Genomic DNA, 25492 nt, shown 5'->3' with positions numbered 1-25492 from the left:
GGTTTACCTTCCAACAAGACAATGACCCTAAGCACACTGCTAAAATAACGAAGGAGTGGCTTCACAACAACTCCGTGGCTGTTCTTGAATGGCCCAGCCAGAGCCCTGACTTAAACCCAATTGAGCATCTCTGGAGAGACCTGAAAATGGCTGTCCACCAACGTTTACCATCCAACCTGACAGAACTGGAGAGGATCTGCAAGGAGGAATGGCAGAGGATACACAAATCCAGATGTGAAAAACTTGTTGCATCTTTCCCAAAATGACTCATGGCTGTATTAGATCAAAAGGGTGCTTCTACTAAATACTGAGCAAAGGGTCTGAATACTTATGACCATGTGATATTTCAGTTTTTCTTTTTTAATAAATTTGCAAAAATTTCTACATTTCTGTTTTTTTCTGTCAAGATGGGGTGCTGAGTGTACATTACTGAGAAATAAAATGAACTTTTTTGATTTTTGGAAAATGGCTGCAATGAAACAAAGAGTGAAATATTTAAAGGGGTCTGAATACTTTCCGTACCCACTGTAACTACAACATGATGCAGATTTGTTAAACATATGAATTCATGCTTTGTCAGGTCTGTCAGCAAGACGGCAGGACAACAACTTTTAAAATGTTTGTTTTCTGAATGGAGTTCAGCTCGATCGGGGCTATGCTAACCTGTTCACAGTAAAGTACGACGACAGCCGGAATAAAGTTACAGACACACATTTTCTGAGCTCACCAGGTAGTTCAACTTCTTCGCTTTCTTTTCTCCAAGCAATGTCCAGTCAGGATCTCAACGCTGATAGATTTTCAACTCACTGCCCGACAGGAAATCGCAGCTTTCAGTGTCTTTGCATTGACTTTGTATGTAAACGCACCTGTTTGGACCTGTTACACTTCAGCCATAGACTGCTTAAAAGAAGTGGATGTAGCCACTGTGACGTCACCTGTTGGGTTGTGGACCACAATCTTGAAGCCTCGATTTTGGCTGTCGACACCTTTTTTATTTTTTTTGGAAACAGAATTGGTTATGTACAGAGGAGAGAGTGGAGCTAGTTAGCTAGCTTGGTCAACAAGGTGCATCCGTAATTTACCTCAAGTGTGATATTAATGGGGATGCTAATTTGGGCTAGCAAAAAAGAAGCTTAAAACAAAATGTACTTACCAGGCAAAAATCAACAGCTGACTCCTTCGAGTGTCTTTTTTTTTTTTTTTTAGTACAACCAACAGCTGGACAAGACATTTTTAGGCGACCAAAATGTTAAAATTCATGAACGTGAAAACACACAGTGAAAGGGTTGTGGTAGGCACTTGTCAATCACAAGGTAGCCCCACCCTAAAGCATCGCCTGCTTCCTGGTCTCTGTTCCTCTAAATGGGACCATAATTTACTAAATGAACATCATGCTGTGTTGAAGAAATCTTAAAACTAGCGACTGAGACTCATAAACTCATTAGAAAAGTGTTTACTGAGGGAATAAATCAGCTGAGAAGTAGAAACATTTTGCTGTTGACTCCACTGCAATCAGACGTGTGTGTGTTTGGTATTTGTTGCAACAAGAGGAGTCGCCCCCTGCTGGGCGTTTAGACAGAATGCAGGTTTATGGCAGCTGCCATTAAACTTAACTTTTCAGAACCAGAGGTTGCTGCTTGACCTCAGCATGACTCAAATTTGAACTGAAGGAACTCAAGATTCATGCGCAGCACGTTAAATCCACAGACCAAAATTTAACGCACCTCCTGGTTGCCTGATTGAGGGTGCCTTAACGAATAAATTACTTGTCTTGTATGGTCAAAGAAACAAAAATCAGTTCACGTCGCTAAATTGAGACAATTTAGGCTATTTGAGCATGTGACAAGAGAAACAAGCGTCACAATGGTCATTAATTTAAGAGTTTAACTGCAAGAAAAGGTTCAAATAAATCACTTATGCAGCCTGTGAGAGAACTGAGAATGCTTTTCTTCCTTCATATTACTTTTTCCTTCCCTTTCACGCACCATGTGCCAAATATCGCGCGAGCATCTCTTCTCATTCTCTTTCTGTGTGCTGTCATGTCTGAATGAAGCCCTAAGGAACATTAAGATAAGACACCTCCGTCTGAATGACAAAAGGCCATCGCTTTAACAGACGCCAGCACGGTTACTTATCCCATGTATGAAAGGGACTCTGGTTTGATCACCATTGTGCCAAGTGAAGGGGGGGCTTTAGTCAGCAAAATCAAGACTTTAAGAGCACACTTAAGTGACAGTCTGTCAGCTTTAAAAATGTTTATTCAAGACAGAGCCGCTTTGTGTACAAACTCCTCGGCCCTTTGCAGTGTTAATTAGCTCACACCTGGCTGCAGCCCAGAGGAGGCGGAGCTGACAAACTGGAATGGGAGGAAACTGGGGAAACAGTGTTTTTTACACATGTTAACTGTGTTCAAGGAAGCTTAAAGGAACACAGGGCTGTATTTAAAAAGCCGGGTGGGACATTTTTTCAATTCAGTGGGATATTTACAAGGACGACAGACAAGGTAGTTCAGGACTACAGAAAGTGTTTTCTGCTGCTTTTAATACTTAATTGAAGTGAATATTAATTAAATTTTGAAACTCAAAGCTCGTCTTTATCTGTACATTTAAGCTTCTTAGACCAGATAAAAGATCCTGCCAGATAATTGACCCTTTGCTAAGCCACGCCCCGAATACAGCTGGCCAATCACAGCTCAGTATAGGACTCGGTCTAACTGAAGTCTGACACTTTCATGGATGCGACGAGTCATTTTCTAGCTATTTTTTTAAATTTTTTTTTGGCTGTATTTTTCTAAGAGATGGTCAAACGCTGTTCCTGCGGCATCTTGTAATAGTTACAGCAGCTACCCAGAGAAAGGAGAAAGGAGAAGTAAGATTTATTCTTTTTCCAAAACCCGAAATAAATCCAGAAATGTCGGCTGTGGATCGTTGCTAATGTGATGTTAGTTAGTTAACTTCCTTTTAAATGATTGTAATAATGAACAGAGGCCGACCAGCTGTACAGGAACAGTGTTCATCCTTAATATCGTTGTCTTTTGTCTCCATCGTCGGGGGATGCGGTGGTTCACTTGTACTGTGTGATCGGCAGCCTTTAGCGTCAGTCTGAGAGCCTGAATACAACCTTCAAATATATAATGCAACTGCAAAACTGTCTGCTTCTTTCTGAGATCGGTTTTTCCAACTAATTTGACGATATTTCTCCGGGGAGTGCAGTAATAGACAGTGGCAGCGCTGACAGTTTGTCGGACTTAGCAGCAGTAACTAAGGGGGGCGTGGCTTAGCGAAGGGTCAGTTGGCTGCTTCGCTTCACTACTTTTTGTAAATCTTAATCTCTGAGTTTTAGTTTTTGCTTCTGAGTTCCCATTTGTACTTTCAAATATCAGCCTTATTTGACTGTTTATTGTTATTTTAAAAGACTAAACAATTAGTGGATTAATTGTGAAAATAATCAGCGGATTAGTCAATAATGAAAGTAATTGTTGAGTGAGATGCAAAACCCTGGGCAAAAAAAGTTTGCCAATAAGCTTAGTGCTAGCTGTGTTTTCCGTTTTTTGCTGGATAGTAAATTGACTACGTTTAGAGACATTTTAATCCAAAAATCAACCTGAAATTACAAAAGTGAGTGGGGCAAAAGCAGGGTTTTGTAAGTGAGGGGTACATTACTAGTGGTAATAACGTCAACGTTCAGGAAATGTTGCTTTAGCATAAACAGAAAACAAAGCATTTGGGCTCTTGCTTTGAAAAAACAAGGAAAATCTTCAGAATATCACACTCAACTCCATCCTAGAGAAAACACAGATGACTCATGATATGCTTAAGAAATTAATGTTACTACTTAACATTTTCAACATACCCTCGTTCAGATATTCCATTTGTAAATGTTCTTGGTTTTGTTTGTTTTTTTGTTTTTTTTTAATGTCACTTTTTAATGAGAGTTTGACAAACTTTTTTTCCCCACTTCCCAAACAAATAATCACATCAAATCTCACCGTGTGCTCTAATAAACTGAAGGCTAACTATGGAGTGATCCTCCTTGTGTGTTTCAGGATGAAGTTCTGGCGGTGTCCAGGAAGATGGTGGTGCGGGTGGAGGACCTGGTGCGATGGTCGTGTGCGGAGCCGGCAGGTTGGAGCAATAGCCTGAAGCCGCCACACTGCGGGACCAACGGCCTCCACAAGCCTCTGCAGAGCAGCGAGGGAAACGGAAACAACACGCCCAAAACTGAGAGTAAGAAACACTGAAACACATTTGTTGGAGACCCCAAGGTGATTTTAGAAGCTAGCAAGTAGACGAGTTGAAAACTTCAGATTTGTGTGGTACGGGTTCATCAATATGGTCCTTTAACAGCTGTTGAATTAAGCGTAGAAATACTTAAGTGTTAGGCTTCCATAAGTGAAACACTTCCTGCAGGTGTTTCACGATTTAAGCCTACCAGAAAAAGCAGCGATTGTGTCCCTTTTGAGCGTCTGAAAGGCTTTTAACGTCAAACATCTTTGCAGGAAGTGTCAGGATGTAAAGACATAAAGCAAAGTCCAGAGATTAACAAGTGGTGTTTGAGTTTGCCATGACTCTGTTGTTGTATTAATGGAATCAGTGCTGTGGAAATGTAGATTATAATGAATATCAACAAGCATCAACATGTAAACATAGAGGAAGTGTTGAGTTTGCATAAACAGCAAATTAAGAGCAGATCAGAATAAATTGAAAGTCTGTTTTTCTGCAGCTGAAGTTTAAAAAGTGAAATGTTGTCAAATGTATTTGTAATTAATAAATCCGTCCTGGTATTGCTGGATCATCCTCAGTCACGTTGCATGCTCTCACCTGCACCACCTGAAGACGATGATCACAGACTGTACAAAAGAAGTGGACGTGGTCACAGCTACCGCTGGTTTATGGGCTACTGTTTCGAAGCCATTTTGCCCGTCGCCGTCTCGTTTTGTTTTTTTGACCATATTTGGACGAGAGGGGGTGGCGCTAGCTGGCTTGCTTAACAATCTGTAATTCACGTTAACTTTGATATTAACTGGGATGCTAATTTTTGCTGGCGAAACACAGGCTTTTAGCAAAATGTACTTAATGGAAATATTAACAGCCGACACTAATAAGCTTTCCAACAACGCCTCTAGCTTGATTGACACCGTGGTAGTGACATGTCAATTATACAATTAAGGCTCTAAAGCCTCCCCTGCTTTCTGGTCTCTGTTCCTCTAAATGGGACCATAATTTACTAAATGAACATCATGTTGTGTTGAAGAAGACTTGAAACTAGCGACTGAGGCCATAAACTCATGAGGAAAGTGTTTACTGAGGGAATAAATCAGCTGAGTAGAAACATTTTTCTCATAGACTTCTATACAATCACACTTCTTTTTGCAACCAGTGGAGTCGCCCCCTGCTGGCCGTTAGAAAGAATGCAGGTTTAAGGCACTTCTGCATTGGCTTTACTTTTCAGACCCGAACGTGCGGGTTTATGCCAAGCTCCCGCTTGCAACAATGCAACAATAATCCACCTTAATGTTTCCCAGTTTCTCTGCTTTCTACAGTAGATGTGGGCATCTGCAGCGTCTGACCCGTTTTATAGTCCTCAGCTTTAGGGACTCAATCTTTTCTTCTGCACAGCTCTGGGATCAGCTGCTCATATCATTGCAACTGGCTCACACGCGTCTCGTATCTTTTCCTCTCAGACGACCCGATGGAGCGTCAGGGTGTCAAAGTGCTCAGCTATCCGCAGTACTGCCGCTTCCGCTCCCTGCAGAGGCGCATCCAGGACGCAGCAAGGAGTCCGGGACTGCAGGACCCCCATTTGCTGGCCCTTGGGGGCGTCAAGGCGCTGCCCAACACCAGGTTCATGTACTGCAGGGACACCTTCAACCACCCAACGCTGGAAAACAACTCCAGCTTCTCCTGGCAGTTCAGTGAGTGTTTAGGTGAAAGCGGTCCATAAAACAACATCAAGAGTTTTACAGATTACGTATTTACATCCTTTACTTAAGTAAAATACCTCACTGTAATTCTCCTGTAGTCCTGCAGTAAAAGTATGTATAATCAGAATATTGTATTTAAAGTATTATTAGTACAGTAAATACAGAATAAAAACGTTCCCTGTGACTGTTAATACATCATATATTACATGATTAGTTAGAATTACTTATGTATTAATGTAAAAGCAGGATTTTACTGTTGAAAATAGTGAAAAATGCCCTCACAATTACCCCAAAACTTCCACGTTATTAAAAATAAATTAGAATTATTAAAGGGAAAGCAGGAAAGAAGCATAAAAATTACAAACGATCAAAATAGTTGGCCAATTTAATTTTTTGTCTACTGATCACTTCAGCTGTACCTGTATAAACTGTTGGGTAGTTTTAATTTATAACAGATACACACATTTTATAAGCTCTTCATATGTTCAGTATGTTAACATCTTTATTTCAAAAGTAATTAAAGTTGTCGGATAAATGTAGTGAAGTAAAAAGTTCCCTCTGAGATGTGGTGGAGTAGAAGTAGAAAGTGTCATGAAAAGAATACACTCAAATGTTCCTGTTATCTCTGGCACTTCTTTGAATCTTAATGTATATTGTTTTGTTTTTCCTGCAGGATGTCCATCTCTCAGTCTTCGAGGACGACCTCGCAAGAGGAAAGCCCGAGACGGCAAAGACTCTCCGACCTCCAGCCAATCAGATTCCTGGATCGAGAGGATGAAGGTTTGTTCTTTACATTTAATAAATCAATGATCTGTTGATATAACAACAGCCCTAAACTAGAAATTACTCTTTTGGCACTTTCCCATTTGTATCTATTGATGCCCCCAACACTGTGAGATGTTCCAGGCCTGTAAAGCACGGGAGTGCTTTTGGTCACAGGAATGTTGATCAGTATTCACTGTTTTTAACAATATTACAATGTTGTGTTATTTGGATCTTGGTTGTATGGACTGAAATACTGTTTTGAAGATAACTCTCAATAAAAGTCGTTGCGTTCTAGCTGTTTTACATAAGCGCCGACTGACATTAAAACATTACCAGCCAACAGGCTCTTACCCTGTCAATAATGCTGAAGAGACGCTAATCTTTTGGGATGAAACTGCTTTATTCAGTGTTTTTTAATGTTTTAATGATCAGGTCAGTTTGTTTCGGAGAGGAGACGACCTCTGTGGTAATTTGTCTCCTGGTAAAAACCTCCTGACCGGTCAACACCGAAGGAATCCACAACTCAAAACAAACACCTACACTGAGCTAACCGTTTTTTGGGATCGCCTCAGCTCACTTGGAGTCTCGTTACAATGCATTTGCATGCGAAATTAAAATCTCAGTGAAAGAGTAACGTTATTTCCTGTTGCTGGAACTTGGTTGATGGTTGAGATTGGAGGCAGGGTGCAAACTACGAGGGAGCTCAGCTCTTCTTAATAAGGCAGTAGCTCCCCTGAAAACATGATTTGTGATATAGGCAATATGCTATTTCTGCCATGCATTTCTGTGTTTCTGTATCTTTATCATCATGGTTAATACGTAAATAGAATTATGTGTTTTCTTTAACTGTTTTCAATCTTCTCAGTGTTTACATAATCAGTGGAGTTATGCTGCTGTACCTTGTGCATAAATGTGTGCAGCGTCTTTCTTAATGGGGAGACAATTCATCCTTTTCCACCCATCTGCAACCCAAAATGCAAATGAGAAATCCATGTCTGATCCTATTATATCCTAAATATTTTGTCACCCTATCCATGCTACACACCTCCGTGAAGCTAGGACCACTTTTATCCACATCAAACACCAAGCATCTAAATGAACTTATATCACAACTTAAATTGCTGTGTGATCACTGTACATGGCTGCTGTTATTGCCATCCAGATATCTCTCATCTCATCCTACACCGCAGTCCGACCACTCTTAAAGCTCGGCTCCAGTTATGATCAGCTTTGTAACTCGTATCACTCAAATCACTAAACCCACAGAGTTATTAGCCGGATAATAACAGCAACAAACGCACCAATATATATTTACGGTTACAACCGCTGGCTTACTTTTGCCATTTTTGCTGTTTTGAGTCCAAAAAAAACTGTGTGTAAAGACCGCTGCGGGCCGCCATTGTGCAATCTGAGCTGTTAAGTTTCGTTTGAAACAAAACAGGACTGAAAGGAGACATATCAGAGACATCCGATATGCCAAACGATTCGTCTGATTCAAGACGAAGAGAAGGATGTTCAGCAGGATGTTCTGTTCTCAAGGTGTGCGTCTGTAAAGTGCTTTCGGACATTGTGTTATTGGGAACGTGGCTGTATGGACAGAAATAGTGTTTTGAAGGAAACTCCCAATAAAAGTGAACATGTAAACAGTAAATATGGCCAAAACATGGACCTTTGCCTGATATATTTAGGAAAAATTGTGTAATAACTGTTGTATATTAGTTTCTTTTCATCCAAGTTACAGTTGTATTCAATGTGAATCATGTGCGTTTCTGTTGAAACACCCTTTTCCCTCTCAGGAGAATGTGATGGGCAGCGTGGAGGTTGGCTGTGAGGGCAGCTGGCTCCCCCACCCCGAGGAACAGCTGTTCCTGGATCAGCTCTTTGCCTTCATGGACCGTCAAGGCTTGCCTATCCATAAAGTCCCCAACCTCGGCTTCAAGAAGAGTGAGTCTTTCCATTCTTTTGTTTTTCTTTCTTTCTTTTAAAAGGTGAATCAAACACAGTGCTCTTGACATTTTGAGCAATGAAGGGATCACAGGTTCAGTCCCTCCCATCATGCGCGCTGCTTCTGGCTAAATCGTCCGTGTCAGAAGACGTTTCTTTTTACCATTGAGATGATAAATGTTTTTCAAGAGGGGCAGCAGCAGCAACAACAACCAGTTACAGACCTACAACCTCAAACAGCAAAATATATATCAGAAGATAACAAATTAACAAAACGGTAAAATCTAGAAGATATTCATTGTATGATAGGTGACGTAATAGAAACTGCAGCTCTAAACTCCTCCTCGACAGGTTTGTGTGTGTTTGGACTTTACATCTAAATCTCTGCTGCCTAGAGCCCGACCGATATGAAATCTGATAGCCGATATATCGGCCAACATTCTTTCCCCCCTTATTTTAAGAAACGCTTCACATAAACAAAGATTATGTCTAACATTTGTTATGTTGAGATCTCACCAAGATACCATGACATAATGCAGCTTAAAAATAAACTTACTAGAAATAGTACTTTGAACAAAAGTACAACAAAATATATTTTTAAAGTTTTGATAAATAAGAGTCAAATGTATAAAACTACAGAAAACATTTTTCAAATATGATTTATTATAAATTATAGAGTACTACTACTAATGAACATTAAATGGTGTATGTATTGTGGGGGCTAGTGAAACAGAAACTTAAAGTTAATTTTCTTCCGTAATTTAATCCAAAAACAAAAATATATTCTAGATTCATTACAGATCAGGTTGTTGTTGTTGTTGTTTTAATCTTAATGGTTACAACTTACAGCTCATGGAAAGCACAAATCCAGTATCTCAAAACATTTATAACACAGAGAAGAGCTGTGATCAGCTAATAAACTCAAAACACCTGCAAAGGTTTCCTGAAAATTTAATCTCTCGCTCTGGTGCTCACCATAACTTTTCCACGATATATAAAAGCTTTTGCGATGCACCTGTAAATTTATTATAACAATGATAATAATGAAATAATATTTCTAGTAATTCAAACCTGTTCTCTGCTCACCTGATCATTTACATCTGATCCGGTGTGTCTAATTAAAGCAGCAGCTGAACTAAAAATATAAAAACACATGAGAGTTCATTTTCATCTGTAGAAGGAGAGAAGTAACATCATGCGCCTTTTTGAAGCACTGTGTAGTTTTTATATCTTTAGTCAAACTGTCGAGAGATAAACATGCTAAGCATATTATTTTACAATAACAACCTGATTTGCACTTATATCTGCTTTTTGCATGTCTCTTCCATTTCCACCTGCTGCACTGCTGCTGATCTGAACATGTTTCATTCTCTCTTTCCTCAGTCGACCTCTTCCTCATGTACTCTGTGGTCAAGCGGCTCGGAGGCTACAAAAAGGTGAGTTACATCAGATTGTTTAGCTCATTTTACCTTTTATTAAAAAAAAAATAAAGTACTTTGACATTTTAGGAAATAAACATTTATTTTAGATCTTCTCAAGCAACTTGCCTGAGAAGATTACAATTTTATTGGCATAAAACATGTTTATTGTTGAGCTTTAGAGGTGCTGGTAGGTGGACTGAATCCCGATCCTCACACTCACGGGGTCACAGACTTTGAGGCATGTTTCCAGTAAATCCCCCCAGGCGGGGGGGATAGCATACAGCTTATCTGCGTTTGTTCACTCGCACGCACAGACTTCACTTGGTTAAAAACTTGGAAAAATAAATTTTTTCTTATACTTTCCCTTCATGTAGGCCTTCATTTCAGCCTCTGTCTGAAACAAGCTGTAGATGCTCCTGTCTCTTTAAGCCCCTGTCTCTTTAACCCTAACCCTAAGCCGGAAAAAGACCCTTGCGTGCAATACACTGCATGCCGGCTGTGGTTTTTAACACAGAGATCATTCCATCTCTGTTAGTACCAACGTTCCCGACTCAGAGGCGGGTCAAATCTGACCCCTCTCTCTCTCCGGCTCTGTTCCTTTCATGCAGTGCAGCGAGCCGGCATAATGGCGCAATACTCTGGGAAAATAAGGCAGTGTGAAAGCGGCTAATGGCGGTCGGCTTTTCACCCACCCTTCCAGTGTGGCCCTTCATTACAACTATACACACATTGCTTTTCTAGTATAACCCTGGCCCGCCAAAAACAAAATGTCAAACTATACCTTTGTCGACTACGGTAGTACTCCAGATTTATCTGAAGGAGTGGCACAAAGAATCGAAGATACAGCTGTCACAATCAAAGATGGCGCTTCATGAAATTCTTGACTTGATATTTTCAGTTCAGAAAAGTCTTTACTATCCAATAACGTGCTTTTTTTTTTTTTTTTTTTTTTTTAATGAAGTGCAACATTCAACTGCAAAATGAATATTTGTCTCTGAAACAGAGGAGCCTGAAACAACCAGCCATTTTGCAGCAGTTTACAGTAAATAAACACACAACAAAAGCAGCTTTACAATAAATGAAATCAGGCAGGACATAAACAGTTTCAGCTCAGCGCCGGACCGTTCGCAACAAAAGGCCTGTTTCACCCGCTGTACAGAACTGAGCCTTGTACTGAACAATACTGTATTATACTACATAGTGTTACAGCCATAATGACAAACTGTATAATGTATGTAATTGTTTGAACCCCACACACACACACACACACACTCTTGCACCACTCTACTCAGTGCTAGGGCTTTTGAAAAAGTAAAGCTCGAATTAATTCCAAACAACATGTTTTCCCAGCTTTGAATCCGTGTGTCTGAACGGTCCATAAGACTGTTTACATCATTTTTACAAATTCAACAAAAAGACTGGAGTACAAGCAGGTGCAGGGCTCTACGCTAACCTTTTTCCCAAGGAGCATGTGTGCTCCTAAATGAAGAAAATTGAGGAGCACAGTGAAAAACTATCAAGTAACAGTTCAACAAACTATTCATTATATACATATTTATGCTACGTGTGTGTGCTCCTTCTCCTTGTGTTCAACCCTGGTGTGAAATCATTAGAGGACTATGGAAGTGAAGACCTTTTTGTATCTGTACACTTGGCATTGACCTTAAAAATGTGTCCAAGCTTTTTTAAAATATTGAAACAGATGTCTTAAAAATTTGTGCACTGATCTGTCACAAAAAACTTTACTGTAACTGGTGCTTGTGTAGTTTTTGAACCGGGGACGGATTCGCGATACACCAGCAGCACCCACACAACCCACGCCTGATGTAAACGGGACTACTGAACAGTGTTAGAATAACTTTAGGAAAACGGCTGTAAAACAGAACAAGGGGAACGTGTTGCTCTCAGGAGAAGGCTAGAAGGAGCACATACTGGCACACCTTTCCTCTGCAGCGGCTTTTTCAAACAACGTGGAGGAGAAACTAGTTTAAATGAGTGTAATAGCATTTATATAATTATAAAAAAATTTAGATAAAAAGTTTAATCTAATAGTATACTGTCAGTATGTTAATATATTAATGATTTAATTTTATTATATGCATTGTCATTTTATGTAATAGTATTCTATATAGCTCACCACCAGTATGGTATTAATTCCAGTTGGGCAAATAAGCAGTTTCATGTTTTCATTAATTTTTTTTTTAATGTCCCGCCCCATCCAGGCTGTGATTGGTCAGTTGACGAAAAGTGAAGTTGACGAGCACATTGATTTTATGAAAAACGCAACATGTTTCAACAAAAAGCTCCTGATGCAGCTGAATATCCAGCTAGCTAAACCCACAACCTCCTTATCTCCTCCCTGCTGTCTTCCGTCTCGCCGCTCCAGCTGCTGACATCTCTGTCTTCGTGTGTGTGTGTGTGTGTGTGTGTGTGTCACAGGTGACATTGGACCGTCTGTGGAAAGTGGTTTATAACGAGCTGGGAGGATGCCCCGGCAGCACGAGCGCTGCTACCTGCACCAGGAGACACTATGAGAGGTCAGACAGAGAAAACTGAGAGCTAATTTAGACAGACAAATCACAATTTGGATCAACTCAAAATCACCAAATATTCAGTTTGCAGCACAAACTTGACAAACTCAGAGTTAACTGCGTTTATTAAATTAAATTTTTACTTTAATTTTTTGTATTAAAACATTGATTAATCTTCACTCCTACCGAATGTTTTTCGGACTTCCACTGTTAGCGTCAGTGAGCACCCAGAGCTCTGTGATACTACTACTTCATATTTATATAAAAAACTGACAGAACTGGACATTACTTGAAGAAAAGAAAGTGAGGAAGTTGACCTACACGGTGAGTTTAGATAATGTGTGTCCGTTACTTGAATCAAGCTATCGTTGTACTTTACTGCGAAGAAGTTAGCATAGCCTTATCGATCCAAACTCCATTTAGAAAACAAACATTTCAAAAGTTGTTGTCCTGCTGTCTGACCTGACAAAGCATGAATTCATATGTTTAACAAATCGTGTTGTAGTAACTTCGGCATCATTTTGATCCATTTATTGCAATTAAATCGCAACAAGATTAAAGATTTAATCTTTGCTTTTGGTCTGAAGCACAGTAAAAGTGCAATACAATTTCAAATGTCATTAACTAACAATATAGATAGTGGCCAGCCTTAAACGTATCACACCGATGAGTTTGTTTAAAAAAAAAAAAAAAAACAAAAACAAAAGTTATGACAATGTATTAATTATTAATTAATTATGGACATTGGAAGGTCGTAACTTCAATAGTTTTCTCATTTATAATGTTCAACCACCTCTGATCTGACCTGGACATACTGTCACAACTTTCACAGATGTGAGTTGTTAATAAAGGAATATCTTATCTTATTGTATCTTCTTTTGTAACGTGTAAATGTTTTTTTGTTAAAGGAGTGTATGTGATTTGTTTTTTTACCACGGTATCAATTTGGGTATCGAATCGTGGAGTTCCCTGGTTTTGGAATCGACCACTAAATTTCTGGCAGCGTGACCTCCGTAGATGTAACGCAATGCGTATCCTGTGCGTTGGTGTGTGTTTCAGGCTGATGCTTCCTTATGAAGAGCACCTCAGGGCAGGAGGAGTAGAATTCAAAATCCCAGAATCCCCCATGCCTCCAAAACCAAGAGGGATAAGGGGAAGGAAACCACTTCAGAGAGGCAGGAAACCAGGACCTAAAGCCAAGGAGAAGAAGATTACAGATCCCTCTCCTCCTCCTCCTCCTCCTCCTCATACTGTAAGTGTCCGACCCGACTGTGAATGTACAGTGTCTGTATGGAATGATTAGAAACAAAACATTTAATTTCTAATGAATTTATTTATCTCCTGTTCTTGCAATTTTTTTTTTCTTTCAGAAATCAGGTCTTCATTTCAGATCTTAAAGAAACACTGACCTAAACCTTTGAGTGTATGACCTAAAATCTCACATTGAACTTTTAAATGACTCCAAATATAATTGTAAAAAAACATTTGATAAAAACCTGCTGACATCCTGGCCAACATGTCAACAGTTCAGGTGTCGTATTCACAAAAGATCCTAAGGCTAAAAGTAGCGATGGCCGAGTTAGGACAAAGTTTTGAAATAATGATAAATAACTTTTAAAAGCATATTTTGCTGCGACTCTGGAAATAGAAATAGCTGATTATCTTATTAAACCACCCAAAATGTGAATACCCATTTAGTTTATTAAGTGTACAAAATCACCAATTGAATAAATAAATAAATCTGGTTTCATTGCTACATCTGGATAAACTGTTACATAAATATTTCATGCCCATACAATCCCTAACTACTGAATATGTGTGATGTTTGATTGAACTGCACGGATTAATTAATTGCCAACTATTTTGATAATGGATTAACCAGTAATTTTTTAAGAAAATTTCTCTGATTCCGGCTTTATAAATGCGAATATTTTCTGATTTTCTATGACAGTTGTGGACAAAACTATATATTTGAGGATGTTATTTAACATTAAAACACAATTTTCTTACATTTTGTACACCAAACAACTTAATTGACGGATTAATCGACAATAAAAATAATTGTTATATACAGCCGTAATAATTTGTATGAAATCTTTGGCGGTTAATCTGTGGCAGCTTAATGAAAAGACATCAAGAGGAAACGTTTAGCACCATTTAGCAGGCTCCTAGATATATGAAAGCAAGCCAAGGGAATGTGTGCTTTACATTCAAATATACACAACAATAAGTTGAATGTGCAGAATATAATAATTACAACACAAGGAAGAAACAAAAATCCAAGACAAAAACATCCACCCTCCATTAAGAAAAACCAGCATAGGCTTCAAGACAGCATGAATGGCCGCTGATCTCGATCTCTCTCTCTCTCTCTGAGCAGATTGTGAACTCAAACGGCACCGTGGTGGTGAAGCGAGGCCGAGGCCGGCCGCCGGGCACACGCAACAAGGCTACGCTGATCGCTCAGGCGAAGCTGCTGGCTCAGCAGCAGGCTAAAGCCAAAGCAGCGGCGGAGGCTCAACAGCAGAGCAGTCCTCTGCTTCCAGCCAGAGGTGCCATTGGACCAACGCCCAGCAGCGCCCACAGGGTAACACCTCAGACTCTACTGTACTGCAGTTTCAATGATCTTTCCACGGCGGGTGTTGTGACAGTAATAGTTCATGTTGTCAGTAGATCCACCTTTTGTGCAGTGGCTCGATCTGAGCTGCCTTCCACACTGCTGCTATCTTACCAGTAATGAGTGTTAGATTACATCAGATCTGAACCCATTGACATCATTCCCAAAGATGTAAATCTCTGATGTCCATCGGGGGGGTCCGTAAATCTGCTTAGAAACCTTTAAAAGGTTTTTAATAGATGTTTTCACTCAGGTTGAGTATCTTCAACCAGCCCTTGATTTTAACAGTCCCTGGTTTTGGTGGCCTGTCCCCGGAAATGTTCCCGTTTTTAATTGTGTTAATCATAGACTGTATAAGGCGTTGACAGACCTGAAATCAGATTTTACGTGTCCAGAAAGACTGGACAACAGAGCAGACAAGTGTCGTGCTGAAAAGTGCCGTCCGCACAGCATGTTAAAGCTGTATCGCCCAGTCTCTTTACGTCTGCAGCTGCTTTATCTGGATCAAACAGACATAACGTGCAAATAAAGCCTGCTTTTTACGTGTTGAAATGCCTTTAAATGGTCAATACAACCCATGTAATGCAGTATTCCACTAGTGAGAAAATGATTGCAGCCTCTGTTTGTTGACAGGAAGTAAGTTTCTGCATCAAAAAGATGATTGATTTCATTCAGAGGAGTTATATTTTCCTTATTTTACAGGGCCTTGCTCTCCTTTCTGTCATCTTATTGATTCCCAAATAGATCAGAAATAAAAAAAACAAACAAAAAAACATGTTTGACTTGATCCATTTTCACACAAACGTTCACAGAAAAACAGTAGGTCATGTTAAAATCAACCCCCACCCCCCCCGACAGGCAGAAATCCAGTCTGACTGAGGTAAGACTGAGATGAGGATCTAGACTGGTCTCCACCTGGTGACGGTCTCATGTGCATTGAACACTTCACGTTTACTGGAGGGCTTAAAGGAAAACGTGCTGTTTGGTGCAGAGGACGGAGCAGGTGAAGCTCCCCCTGCTGGCGTAGGAGAGGAATGTGCTGCAGTGCAATCAACTTCCAACTTCAGATCTTTGATAAGTGTCCAGCGAGAGAGAGAAAATCTATATTGTACTGGGCAAAGTAATCTGGTGCACTTTTAAGCAGAATTAAGAAACTAGATCTATGAAGAATGTTGCACTCGCTCTAGTAAACAATTTGATCATAAACACACTGTTTAGAAGTCAACAGATTTTATTTTATGTTTTTCCAGAAACCCAAAATTGAAGAATAAAGTAATTTCCCTTACAATTTTTTTTTATTGGGCTGATCAAAAACCCACTAGGGGGGCATTCCAGTAGTCGAGGTTAGATTTAACCGTGGCCTGTACCAGAAGCTGGGATTTGCTGACGATGAGAAACGTACAGAACAACTGAAATAAATTTTTGAAATGCATTCTGAAGCCTTTTAAAATAAATTAAAGATTACAAAAGATGAAAACATTGCCCGTGACCTCCTTGTTCTTCTTCTCTCCTCCCTCCCTGCAGCCCATCCAGCCAGCTGTCCTCCCTGGCAACATGCCCCTCACCCCTGACCTCTCCCCCATGTCGGTCTCCTTCGTCCCCTTCCAGCCCAAGCCAAAGGAGCTGAAGCCGGACAGAGTGGAGTCCGTGGCTCCTGCTCCGGGTGTGCTCCTCTCCACTCTGCCTCGCCACTTTGTTGGAGGATCTCTGGGAGGCTTCAGCCCCATTAAAGGCGTGTGTCCTCTGGATGTCTTCAGGAGCCGCATCAGCCTCCACAGAGGCCTGGAGAGCCCGGCCCTGACGCCCCAGGACCCGAGCCAGCACCATCCAACCATCTACACCCTCCAGCCCAAAAGTGGAAGCCCGGATACCCCTCATCCCAGCGGGGACCAGCCTCAGCCTCAGCCCCACCTGCTCCACCAGCAACACAACCGGTGCTCGGGGTGTAACTTGGACGAGGGAGCCCAGAGGGGAGGCAGTCGGGATGTCAGAAGCCGGCCTCCTCTGCCCCCTCTCCGGGTCCTGCCTTTGAACCTGGACTGCAGCGTTCAGGTGTGCCAGCTGATGAGGACTCGTCTGGGCTCGTCTCAGTTCCAGACCTTCACCCGCCGACTGTCTGAGGCGCTGTCTCAGGACCTGAGCACCAAGCCCCCCAGCTCTCCCATCACCCCTCCCCCCGAGCAGGCGCTGCCTCTCAACCTCAGCAAACGCTTCACGGTTAAGAGACCCAGCACAGAGGGACCAGAGCCGAGTCCAGCGACGATCAACGGAAACACGGATCAACCGCCATCCAAGAGACCCAGAACCGGCTGCACGGAGCAGCCAGAGGACTTCAGCCTGGGCGACCGGTCCAGCTCTGCAGGAAGTGTAGGTGGAGGAGTAACGGAGCAGGACGTGGAGATGAAGAACCAGGAGGAACCCGCAGACCTGAGCTCCCCCAGCAGGATCAGGGCCTTCCTGCTCGGGCTGCCCCCCTTCCAGGTGAAATTTGAGGAGGATCTGAACGGGACGAGGTTTGGGAAATTTCTTCCGGGATCTAAAGCTGAACCTCAGAGGACCGAGACAGAGAACGGAGAGGGAGACGTGGCGGTCAAGAAAGAAGTAAAGATGGAGGAGGAGGTGGTTGAAATAGAAGGAAGTGAAACTGAGAGGAGCAACAAACTACAGAAGTCGGAGCAGGAGGCAAAAGATCCCATCCACCTCTCCGGTCCTGGCCCAGCAGAGCTGAAGAGAGCCGGGCCCTCAAACACTGACACACACTGTTTTTAGAATTATTCCCTCTGTGATATTATGTGAGCAGAAAACTTTCACATAAGTCCCGGATTTGTCGATTTTCGAATCTGGAAAGTTGTGTCCACCGTGGAGGGCTTGGTGTTGGTTTTGGACGCTGGATGCTTCAGCTGTTGATCCGGCTCAGGTTAAAGCCTGAATACGTGAAACAGGGATGTTTCTTCTCACCATCTTTGGGAACATTTGAACTCAAAACTTCTCTTTTTGTTTCTTTTTTTTGTCTCCTGTTGTTATTGTTTCCTGTTTTTGTGTTTTCTGTACTTCGATCACGTCGTTCATTTGACTTTGCAGAGGAATGACGACACACAGACTCATGACAATCATAAATCAGTTTCTCTTCCTTTCTCTGTTGATTTGTTTCTTATAAGGTTAAAAAAAAAAAGAAACAGAGGAGTGAGACTGTGACTCTTTAACAAACACTGCCATAACCCTCCATAACACTATTAACTCCACTATTCAATGTTACGGTGAAATATTGAATAAGATCCATATTACTTAGAATAAAAATCAATATTACATCTATGGGTGATGCTATGCATCAAGACTTCATTAATTAGCATCTAGAGTGTACTGTAGTCTGTTAGTTTCATTTTTAAATTGTACTCTACTTCTGTAGAGAGAGTTATTTTCTGATAAAGTGTCTAGATGTTATCTGGAGCTCTGAGTGAAAAGCTCCTCAGTCTTCACATTATAGCTCGTTAAGTGAAGCGTTTCTATAGTCTTGCTCGTTAGTTCAAATTATATAAACTTGTCTTACACACATGTGCCTTAAATGGCCTGCGATCTGTTTCATCGCCGGCTTTAAATACATTTATTTAAAGAGATACCTTGATGTTGGACCTGATTTAGTTTCCCTGTACTCCTCAGTAGGGCTGAGTATCTGTTGGGAAATACCTGTGTGGATACGATACCTGAGTTTCTGATAAACTACGAAGCAAAATTCTCAATATTAGCAGCTAAAACTGGTAAAATGCAGGTTTAAATCAAGAAATCTCTGATCAGACAGTAAGTAAAGAAGAGTACGAGCCTGATGAAACGTTCAATGCCAGCTCTCAGCACTTGAATCTTTTGATACTCAGTGTTGCTGACACATTTCGTTTGATACTCAACCCTGGTGTTCGCATCGTAAAGACCACTGTGGCGATGTGTTGGCAGCCAATAAGAAGTCACATCAGAGCAGGAGGAAAAACTGTGTGTAGAGATCATACATAGCCCAAACATTCAGACTACCTCAGGTTCTTTTTTTGGTATTATTTATGCCTGCTTTATCTGTTTCAGGGCGGTAGAGCCTATCCCAGCATGCATTTGGTCAGATTGGATGCTGGCCCATAAACACAGACAGACACTCGTGAACCCCGTTGCCACTTGGTGTTAAAGGATAAGGCTGCTGGTGGTGTTCTATATTTATATGGAAAGACCAAAAACAACACTCTTGTTAGTTCGTCACGCTTTCTCACTTCCTGTCACGTTTATTGTTCGTTTTTGGTCTTTTAAATGAATTTGTTGACTACGGGACAAATGTAGAATATCACCAGAAATATCCTTTTAATCTTCAATCTGTATCTGGATACTTCTGGTACCAGCAAGCGCTCTTGGCGAACCTGGTTAGTCGAGATAGCGGGAAGAGATGGGCGTAACTGACCTTATTTTTTAAGAGTAAGATGAGAAGATAAATATCAGCTAGCTAAATTTAAGCTGTAAAAATGACATCTTGTACTTTTTCAGGACTGGGTTATGTACTGGACGGCCAAGAAATAGTCTGATACACAACCCCCTGCATAAAAATGCTTTGTTTTTCTTACAGATTAAACAAACGAGACTAACATTTAAATCAGTGGGCTAAAAGGATCCGCTGAGTCGAATTTGTTAATTTTAGGAGAGGCTAGCTGTTTCCCTTTGTTCCCAGTCTTTGTGCTAAGCTAGGCTAACAGACATGAGTGGCATCGCTCTTCTCATCTAACTCTCTGCAAGAAAATGAAGAAGTGCCCGTCTATGGCTTTAAGATTGTGGCCAAACTGGCTGAGATCTGATAATATTGTGACTGTTTCTGCTGCAACAACATGATCTTTCTTTCCTGATCAGATAAGATATCCAGATATAGATTGAATGTTAGAGCTGGAGAAGGCAAATTATTTCCTAAGCATTTATAATTGTTGAAATTCTCTTTACATCCCGACAGCAATTAAGATATCAAATGCTCTGACAGTGACGGGATTGGCTGGCCTGCCTGTGCATGAACATGTGTTTTTGGAGGGAGGGGGTGTGTTTTATTTTATTTTATTTTTTTGGGGTTTTTTTTCTTCGGTCGCCATCTCTTGCTGGCTTCTCAAACGTTGCCAGCGTTAATGCCAGATGAAAGTGGCTTCCTCTTCTCGTATGAAGTGCCAACATGAGACACCGTTTTGTGAGAAAACCTGTGTGTAGCTGAAAAAAATTTAAATATCAAGGTATCCCTTTAATTGCAGCCTTTTTTTCCTTCAACTCATCTCTGTTTGCTTTTCTGCCACAGACGGACGTTGGTTCAGATTTGCACACCTACTGTACCCACTTGCATCGTTTGTTTTTCCATATTTATATTTGCCATTGTTTGGGGGGGGGGTTCCCCTTCTGCTAACGTTTTGTTATTTTTACCAGAGTAGTAGAATGAACTACGACACCGAAATTAACTGGTGCTGTTTCTTAGTCACGTAGCTATTGCCATATTGTTGTTTTTGTTTTTATTAATAAAGCTGCAAATTGTTTTCATCTCAGCAAGTCATTAAATCTTGACTTCACCAGACTTAACGTTTCTCACAGCAGATATTTGTCCAGAGAGTTTTAAGAAAATATTTTAAAGAACTAAATTAAAAGAATACCATGACTTGTTATGAAAATATTTGCAGTTTTTTTTCCTGATATATTTGACTGTTTGCTTCATGTGAGACAAACATGAATTGTTTGTTAATGAATGCATGAGTAGGGAACATGTATACTCCAGTAGATCATAGCTGGGCAGATGCACCAAAGCACATGTATGTTCTCCCACCAGAGCTCCTCCTTTCTGTAACGTTTATCTTTATGATGAAGTCAGAGTTAAGAATAGTATTTCAGGATATTGTAAGTAATTATTTTACTGCGATGGCAGATAATCCTGTTCGGTAATGTCTGTTTTCTCCTCCACTCAAGCGGAGAAATGAGCAGTAACAAGCAGAAGATGGTGAGATACTTCTAACTTTTTTTGGGGGGGGGTGAATATTTCTTGAATCTTTTTCATCAACGAGTCTTGATAATCTTACAAGATAAATGTATATCGCGTCTTGCTCTGCTTCATTCTGTCCTTAAAGTCTTTATTTATTAGGGCCGTGTGTTTCTGAGCATGCTCAGTGCGCCGTGCAGAGCTGCCCTGCGTCGCACTCGACCAGTGAAAGGCCTCAGTCTGCTTCGAAGGAGAGAGTTCGTATGACCACGGCTGAAGTTAAGTGCTTGTAGCTGTTCTGAACCGTGGTGAAGGGTTGCTCGGGGTTCGCCAGGCGGCAGTAAAACGCCGTTCAGTAACGTGCCGCCAACTTGTCTTGAAGTTGTTCAAACGGGCGGACGGCAGCGCACACTGTGCTCAAAGTCGTTCATTTTGTTGCACACTCTTTTTCCATTTTTCACACAACTGCTATCACTTGAGTCTAAACTGACCAATCACAGCACAAATTGGGGTTTTTAGACGGTGTTGTACAAACATGGAGTAAATGTATTTTGGCATCGTCTCTTCAGCTACATCCACTGCTACGTTTTCGTTAAAAACTGCTGCTACGTTTGCTCCTCCTGTCCAGACTGCTGCTGACCCAGTTGTCATTGGAGGACTTTAAAAACGATGACGCAGACGCTCAAATTTGGCTTTCTGATTGTTTCTTAGGAGTCGTGCAAAGCCAACGCATAAATCTACTGGTATTCTTATTAAAATATTTTGCATTGTGCAGAGAATAGTCTCGCGTAATAGGCACGTGCATGCACACCGTTTAGATAGGAGATAAATTATGAAATGCAGATAAAAACACTAGTGTGGACGGAGATCGTTTTCATTTTAAAACTGCTTTTTTTTATTTTAAAGGAAGACGTAGTAGGTGTAGCCTTTGTGTCCTCCTCTTCTGCTGGTTGGTTTAATGGCAGCGACCGGAGCGTATTCACGAAGCAGCAGTGGATGGAAACTAGAAATCATTCACATCCTTCTGAGGATTTCCTGGATATTTGTTTAAATTTTGCGTCACATTTGGACGGAAACTTTGCCGATGATAAATGGTGGCTAGACTTTTAAATTGAGATGACGTCCGGGGAAAAATAAATAGCTTTGAAGGCTCTGGGAAAGTTTTTAATAGATATAAAATCTTTATTGACTTTGTTTGCCACTTCACATGTGAACATGTGCAGCGACATGAAAGTCTTTGATTCTGAAACTGTTATCACCACACAAACGACTGTAACACTTAAGCCTTCATGCGGCACATCGTACCAACCTTCAAGTACAGCCCGGCTCCTAACACTCACACACTGGGAGCTTCCCATTCAAAGCACAGCTCCACTGGACCAGTTTTATCTCCGTGCCCCTCAGTCTGACTCTCCTGAACATTTTGCTTTTTAGTTAAATCTTTCCTGCCTTTCTTTCATGTTAATGACGCTACGCCGCTGAGGGGCTGACCGCCTGGTGTGTCATTCAAGGGGGGCGCGGAGATCTTCTACTTTAGAGTTGAGCAGCATGTTAAACCAGTATGAGAGTTTAATAGTGTTTTTTTTTTTCTTTCCTTCTTCTCTTGGGTTATTTAAGCTTTTAGTTCGTAAAGGTTTCCTTAGGTATCATTTTTTCTCCTTTTGTTAAAGTTAAAGATTTAAATGTTTACATTTTGTTATGCATGTTCAAACAGATTTGTTATACCCAGTGTTTTGCACACTACTTCAGCATCAGTCTAGAACGGCACTGCTCATCAATGTAAAGTACTTAAAATCAAGTGCCTGATACTTAAAAAGAGAAAATTAGAGTTGACATTTGTAAGAAAATGAAAGTTAAACTTGCTCATTTAGTCTTCATGCCATTGACTTGAACAACGGTTCCTGTTGTTGTGTGACGTTAGATTGTGTCAAAAGCCTTGATTACATAAGGGGATATAACTTTGTTTAAAAAAAATAAATAAATAAAAGCAACAGTTCGGCTCCACAATGTCTGCCGGAGCAAACTGGACCTACCAGACTCTACAACAGGGACACCTAGTGGCCATCAGAGCACTCTGTGGTTCACGCAGTCACCAACATTCATGAAGAGAAATTATCAAATTAAAAAAGGTGCAACATGTGGCATTTTAACATTAAACTGCAAAAGAAGGTCCAGCAGATTCCTCTCTGCACTGAATACTATGAACCGCCTTTTGTTTTTGTTTTTTTTGATATGCAGGAACTAGTGAATGTGACATTTTGCTTGAAGAAATTGAGTTAAAGTCTGACCTTTCTGCAGACCGGCAGATGGTTTAAGCTCTAGAAACGCACCAAACGTTTCTGGTGTTTACATTGTAGTTGTACACAATCTTGATAATGAAAATAAATTAAATAAATGTCTATAAAACAAGACTAAAAATAGTGAAAACCTTTTTTTAATTTCTGTGAGTCCAACACGGCGTCTTTAAATGTCCTGTTTTGTCCAGCCAGCAGTCAGTTTACTATCATAATCGAAAGAAATCAAATGCGTTTTTACTAAGTTTAAATAAAATTTAAATTGTTTCCGAATAAATTGTTGGTCATTAATCAATTTAATTAAAAAGTTGTTTCAGTTCTAGAAATGTCAAAAGATTGAAAACAACCATGTTTATTTCTGGAGTTCGCCTCTGCCGGCCAGTCGAGTCCGATGTCAGTAGTTCCAGTTTAAGTTTAAATGTATGACTTTGAGCTTCTTGAAAACCAACATTTATCCTCTTTGGGGAGCGAGAAGTAGAGGCAGCACAGTGGTTTATGGGAAATGTACTTTGAATTTGAAGAAACAAGCCATAAAAGAGCTGCTTGCTGATCCAAACGTCTCCATTGTGTGACAAACATCAGTTGATGTTAAAAATGCTGCATGTGCCATCTTTTTTATGAACTGTTGGATGTTAAAGTACCAATGAATGTCTCGGTCACATCTTCCTGTGAGCTCATTTTTTAATCACTTTACACCATTTCCTTTTTTGTTCTCCTTGAAACAAAATCCCCCAGATCACCTTTTAAAAACAGAAGCGTGCTCGACCACGTGGTCTTCTCTTCACAAACTGTGCAGAACTTTTGAAGACGCTTCCCGGTATAATCGCCTGCCCGTTTGCATCTAAAATGGCCGCCAAGGTGTTTGACTTGAATGGGAATTTTGTTGTTTCATGTTGCATTATGTGTGATTTGATGATTGCAGATCTGCACCACAAACTCCAGTTCCATTTTTGTTTGTTTGTTTCTATAAGCAGTGAACGGCTGGCAGTGTCAGGTACCATTCCATTTTAACACTGTATATTTATAATAAAAGTAATCTGTTAATAAATGCTGGATGGTGTTGGTTTTTTCCCTCGTTTCTGTCAGCTCTTTTACATAATGGATAAACTAAAATTTACTGCGGTTTACTCATGGAGCATTAGGGCCACCTCAAGGAGGGAGGAACATTTTGATTTTGAGAATTTAGTCGAAATTGTGAAAATTGTATTGAGGAAAATAAATGCTGGTTTTAATATTGAGTTCTAATTTTAATAGACGTCATAATATGATTAAGTCAAAATATCAGAGTAAATGATTTTAAAATAAAAGTAGTATATTTTATGAAAGAAGTTGTAATGTTACAAAATGTTGAGACAAATGAGTATGAGGAAAGAAATGTGAATATAAAGCACTAACATATGAAGTAATTCTGAAATGTGATAAGTTCATAAGTTTAAATTGGTAATAAAAAAACAATAGTTTGAAATGTTAAGTTGCCATTTTGTAAAGAAATGAGAATAAAGTGAAAATATCAGATTAAAGTTGTAATTGTAAAGTTGTAGTCTTAGTCTTAACTATTTTATTTATTACTAATTAGAAAAAGGAATTGAAGTCAATTTTAAGGCGCGTCAGTGAGAATAGTTTAGAATAAAATCAAGATTAAATGATCATATTTGAATATAAAGCACTAACAAATATTGAGGTTTTTATAAGAAAACATTTTGAAATTAAAGGTTTGTAACCAACATCCCAGCCTCCTCTTACCCCTCACTTTGCAAGCGCGTAGTAAAAGCTACGGTGGCCGACACGCTCTGTCGGCTTCTTTTCCTAAATAAATGTCTTATTTCTTACAAACCAGACGACGACGACGACTACTTTGCACGTATTCAGCGTGGTAATGAAACTCGCTCTGTAGAGCAGTTTGTCTGTTTGGCCTACTGTAAAACATGGTGACGTCCATTAAGAGGACCCGCAGTGTATTTAGATAGATAGCTCATTCTAAGGTAATAAAAACACAACGGTTCATTATGTAAGGTCTTTATTCAGCAATGAA

General features: G+C 40.3%; 1 protein-coding gene across 1 annotated transcript in view; it reads left to right on the top strand.

The window, feature by feature from the left end:
* zgc:77151 (uncharacterized protein LOC337153 homolog) overlaps positions 1 to 24508 on the top strand; it is a 47528-nt gene extending 23020 nt beyond the window's left edge. Inside the window, exons 4-12 of the mRNA XM_046039841.1 lie at positions 4046 to 4226; positions 5684 to 5914; positions 6597 to 6703; positions 8485 to 8632; positions 10016 to 10068; positions 12493 to 12590; positions 13644 to 13836; positions 14965 to 15171; positions 16726 to 24508. Of these exons, the coding sequence (XP_045895797.1) occupies positions 4046 to 4226; positions 5684 to 5914; positions 6597 to 6703; positions 8485 to 8632; positions 10016 to 10068; positions 12493 to 12590; positions 13644 to 13836; positions 14965 to 15171; positions 16726 to 17970 (2463 nt within the window). The 3' untranslated portion in view covers positions 17971 to 24508. The remainder of the gene's footprint in view (positions 1 to 4045; positions 4227 to 5683; positions 5915 to 6596; positions 6704 to 8484; positions 8633 to 10015; positions 10069 to 12492; positions 12591 to 13643; positions 13837 to 14964; positions 15172 to 16725) is intronic.
* The last annotated feature ends 984 nt before the right edge of the window (positions 24509 to 25492 follow it).

This window comes from Micropterus dolomieu, linkage group LG23, assembly GCF_021292245.1.
Source record: "Micropterus dolomieu isolate WLL.071019.BEF.003 ecotype Adirondacks linkage group LG23, ASM2129224v1, whole genome shotgun sequence".
In the NCBI taxonomy this organism is placed as follows: Eukaryota; Metazoa; Chordata; class Actinopteri; order Centrarchiformes; family Centrarchidae; genus Micropterus; species Micropterus dolomieu.
The sequence above is the reverse complement of the archived record's forward strand: the minus strand, read 5'-3'. Positions and strand labels throughout refer to the sequence as shown.